General features: G+C 31.2%; 1 protein-coding gene and 1 long non-coding RNA gene across 2 annotated transcripts in view; one reads left to right on the forward strand and one right to left on the reverse strand.

The window, feature by feature from the left end:
- LOC145739533 (uncharacterized) overlaps positions 1–2,954 on the forward strand; it is a 177,733-nt gene that overhangs the window by 24,680 nt on the left and 150,099 nt on the right. The window lies entirely within an intron of this gene.
- Positions 1,772–2,416, reverse strand: LOC145739528 (NADH-ubiquinone oxidoreductase chain 5-like). The gene has a single exon (XM_081994921.1). It carries the CDS (start codon positions 2,399–2,401, stop codon positions 1,820–1,822), a length of 582 nt encoding a protein of 193 aa, XP_081851047.1. The 5' UTR covers positions 2,402–2,416; the 3' UTR covers positions 1,772–1,819.

Consider the following 2,954-nt stretch of genomic DNA (forward strand, 5'->3'; position numbering starts at 1 on the left):
ACCTTTAAATCGTGTTAACTCGACAAAATGAAATAAAACGCCCCCTTTATAGTTACAGTAGATGCAAAATTTAATTATCTATCGAAAATTATTAAGGTCTCATATAGCTATGCGTGTTTTCTTGGAAAATCGATATAAACTAATTTTTACGGAATTTTAATACCAGTTATTATCACTGAATGCAATTGTTGTAAATGACTTTGACGCAAATTATTATTAGTAGCTGTCAAATCGTTCGTTAGTGGTAATTTTTCGTTCTCTCGTGGTAGATTTTGTAAGTTTTTTGTTCTACCAAAGATGTTAGTTTATATAATGGAAGAAAGGATATATATGATCTTTGTTCTTAAAGAATGTCTGGAAAATTGTTTATTGGCCTCATGAGTTTACGCTACAAAATTTCCCAACAGAAAACATCTAAACAAATTCGCTTTTTAAAGATTATTAAGTAAATTTAGACAAAGTGGTAGTGTTCAATATGAGAAACCCACAAAACATAAACCTGGGAAATGAAAACATTGAATTGGACGTCATCGGCTCTGTCATTGAAAATCCCAATGTAGGACAAATTGGAACCCTTATGGAACAAAATAAAAATTGGCCAAAATTGCAAGAATTGACAAATATAGCTTTTTTATTTAGATTCGCAGGGAAGATCGTTCCAACGTCATTCGAAAAAGCATAAAAAATACTACAAAATGAGTTCAAAATGGCCTCTCTAGCTTCTCATGTTACCGAGATATTGAATTGCAAAAAGTACTTAAAAAACACTTCTAATACCCCCCCATTCTTTCAATTTTTTTCTCTTTTTTGGAATTTTAGTTTGGGGGGTGGGGCAGTAGATTCTGAAAATAAAGTTTTTCAAAGGTACTTCCAATAGGTCCAATCCCAAAATCAACAAATTTTTAAACAAAATAGTTTAGTCACATCTTCCGTGTCGAATAACGTGAATAACCCTGTATTATGAATGGTTTTTGTATACAGTGTGTCCATAAAGTATGGAATAAATTCGATTACAATTCACGAAATTATCTTTTAGAAAAACGCTCGGACATTTTTTGAGAAAATAATTAAATATACAGGGCGTCCCAAAATTGAAATATGACCTTCGAGTTGACATTTTCAAATAAGAACCCCCATTTTTTATTGCAATTATGGATTCTACGTAAAGTACTGGGTATTTTTCATGTAGCATATCCTATGTCGATATTCAGCTTGTTTAATTGAGTAATGATAAGACTGTGCGTTAACCAAATACTAACTTTATTCTTCTATCTACTTCTACAATCACTTAAAAACTAACCAGTATTACCAGTGATGTTCAAACTGTTGTACAAATATAAGTTACAATATATTTACTGGTTTCACAAACAAAACAGTTTAGTGGTCGCTGTAAACCTGATGTTGCAAATGCTGCCTACTGATCGTCCTACATAATATAGCTTGTACAAACACATTATGCGGATGTTTACTATTTCTTAATGAGTTCGATTGAGCCATATTGAAAATAATTAAACACTTAAATCATGTCATGTCAATAACCTATTGTTTAAATGAAGATTAAACATACTGGTAACTCTCAAGTTGAGAGGTGAGTGGTCGAGGTGTTTTCCTTAGGTCAGCTCTGCAGTGTTAATCATGGGTGTCGTTTGCCTGATGACTGTAGTGACGGCAAATTGATTCTGTAACAATATAACCGCAGCAGTTTGATGCTCACATGGATCTTATCCTAAATACAGCTTAATGTTGTAAGATTTCTTTTTGTTATACCCTCATTGTTTCTGTCTCTTAAACTTCTTAATCTTAAAAATTTGGCCTCTCTTCAAAAAACATAGTAAGAAAGCCGGATTGAATAGGCTGCTGTTAGCCCAATAGAGAAATAAAAAATAAAATAAACAAAAGTTCTTGAATACTGTATAGATAAAGCTTCTGCAATTAAATCCTTTGAGTAAAAACCTGATATAAAAGGCAATCCACAAAGAGCAAAATTTCTAATATTTATACAAGCCCTAGTTAATGGAAGATTTTCTGTTAAGCCCCCCATATTTCGAATATCCTGGTTATCCCCAAAATTGTGAATAATCGCCCCCGCACACATGAATAATAAAGCTTTAAATAAAGCATGGATTAATAAATGTATAAAAGCTAATTCTCTTTCCCCTAAACTTAAAATTGTTATTATTAATCCTAACTGACTTAAAGTTGAAAGAGCAATAATTTTCTTCAAATCATACTCAAAATTTGCAGCTAACCCCGCTATAAACATTGTTAGTAAAGAAATAATTAATAAAAACTCTATTATTTCCATAGATAAAGCTTCTCTTACCCGAATTAAAAAATAAACCCCCGCAGTAACTAAAGTTGAAGAATGAACTAAAGAAGACACGGGAGTAGGGGCGGTCATCGCAGCTGGAAGTCAGGATGAAAAAGGTAATTGAGCACTTTTAGTTATAGCTGCAAGAATAATTAAAACTAAAACTATTTTTATTAAATTTTCTGTTTCCCCCCCACTTTTCTCCGCGAAAAATTTTTCGATTTTTATAGAAATTGGGGTCTTAAATTTATTAGGGATTTCTATTGAGGGGGTTTTCTATTTTGACTGAAAAACTTTTTTATTTATAAGTTTCGTTTTTTTCATTTCATCAATAATTTTAAATTATAGTTCGGAATACATAGTTTGGGACAAGTTTTTAAAACGTTTTATTTTTTTAATGGTTATATTTGTTTGTTCAATAATAATACTTATTTTAAATTTAAATTTAGTCTCTATTTTAATTGGTTGGGATGGTTTAGGTTTGGTGTCTTACGCTTTAGTTATTTATTATCAAAATGTTAAGTCAAATAGAGCGGGGATATTGACTGCTCTATCTAATCGAATTGGTGATGCTGCAATTATCTTAGCTATTTCTTTTGGGGTTCATTTCGGTTCATTTAATTTTATTTTTTATTTAAGATGG

This window comes from Ips typographus, unplaced genomic scaffold (assembly GCF_016097725.1).
Source record: "Ips typographus isolate SLU unplaced genomic scaffold, UJ_Ityp_2.0 IpsContig33, whole genome shotgun sequence".
Classification (NCBI taxonomy): domain Eukaryota; kingdom Metazoa; phylum Arthropoda; class Insecta; order Coleoptera; family Curculionidae; genus Ips; species Ips typographus.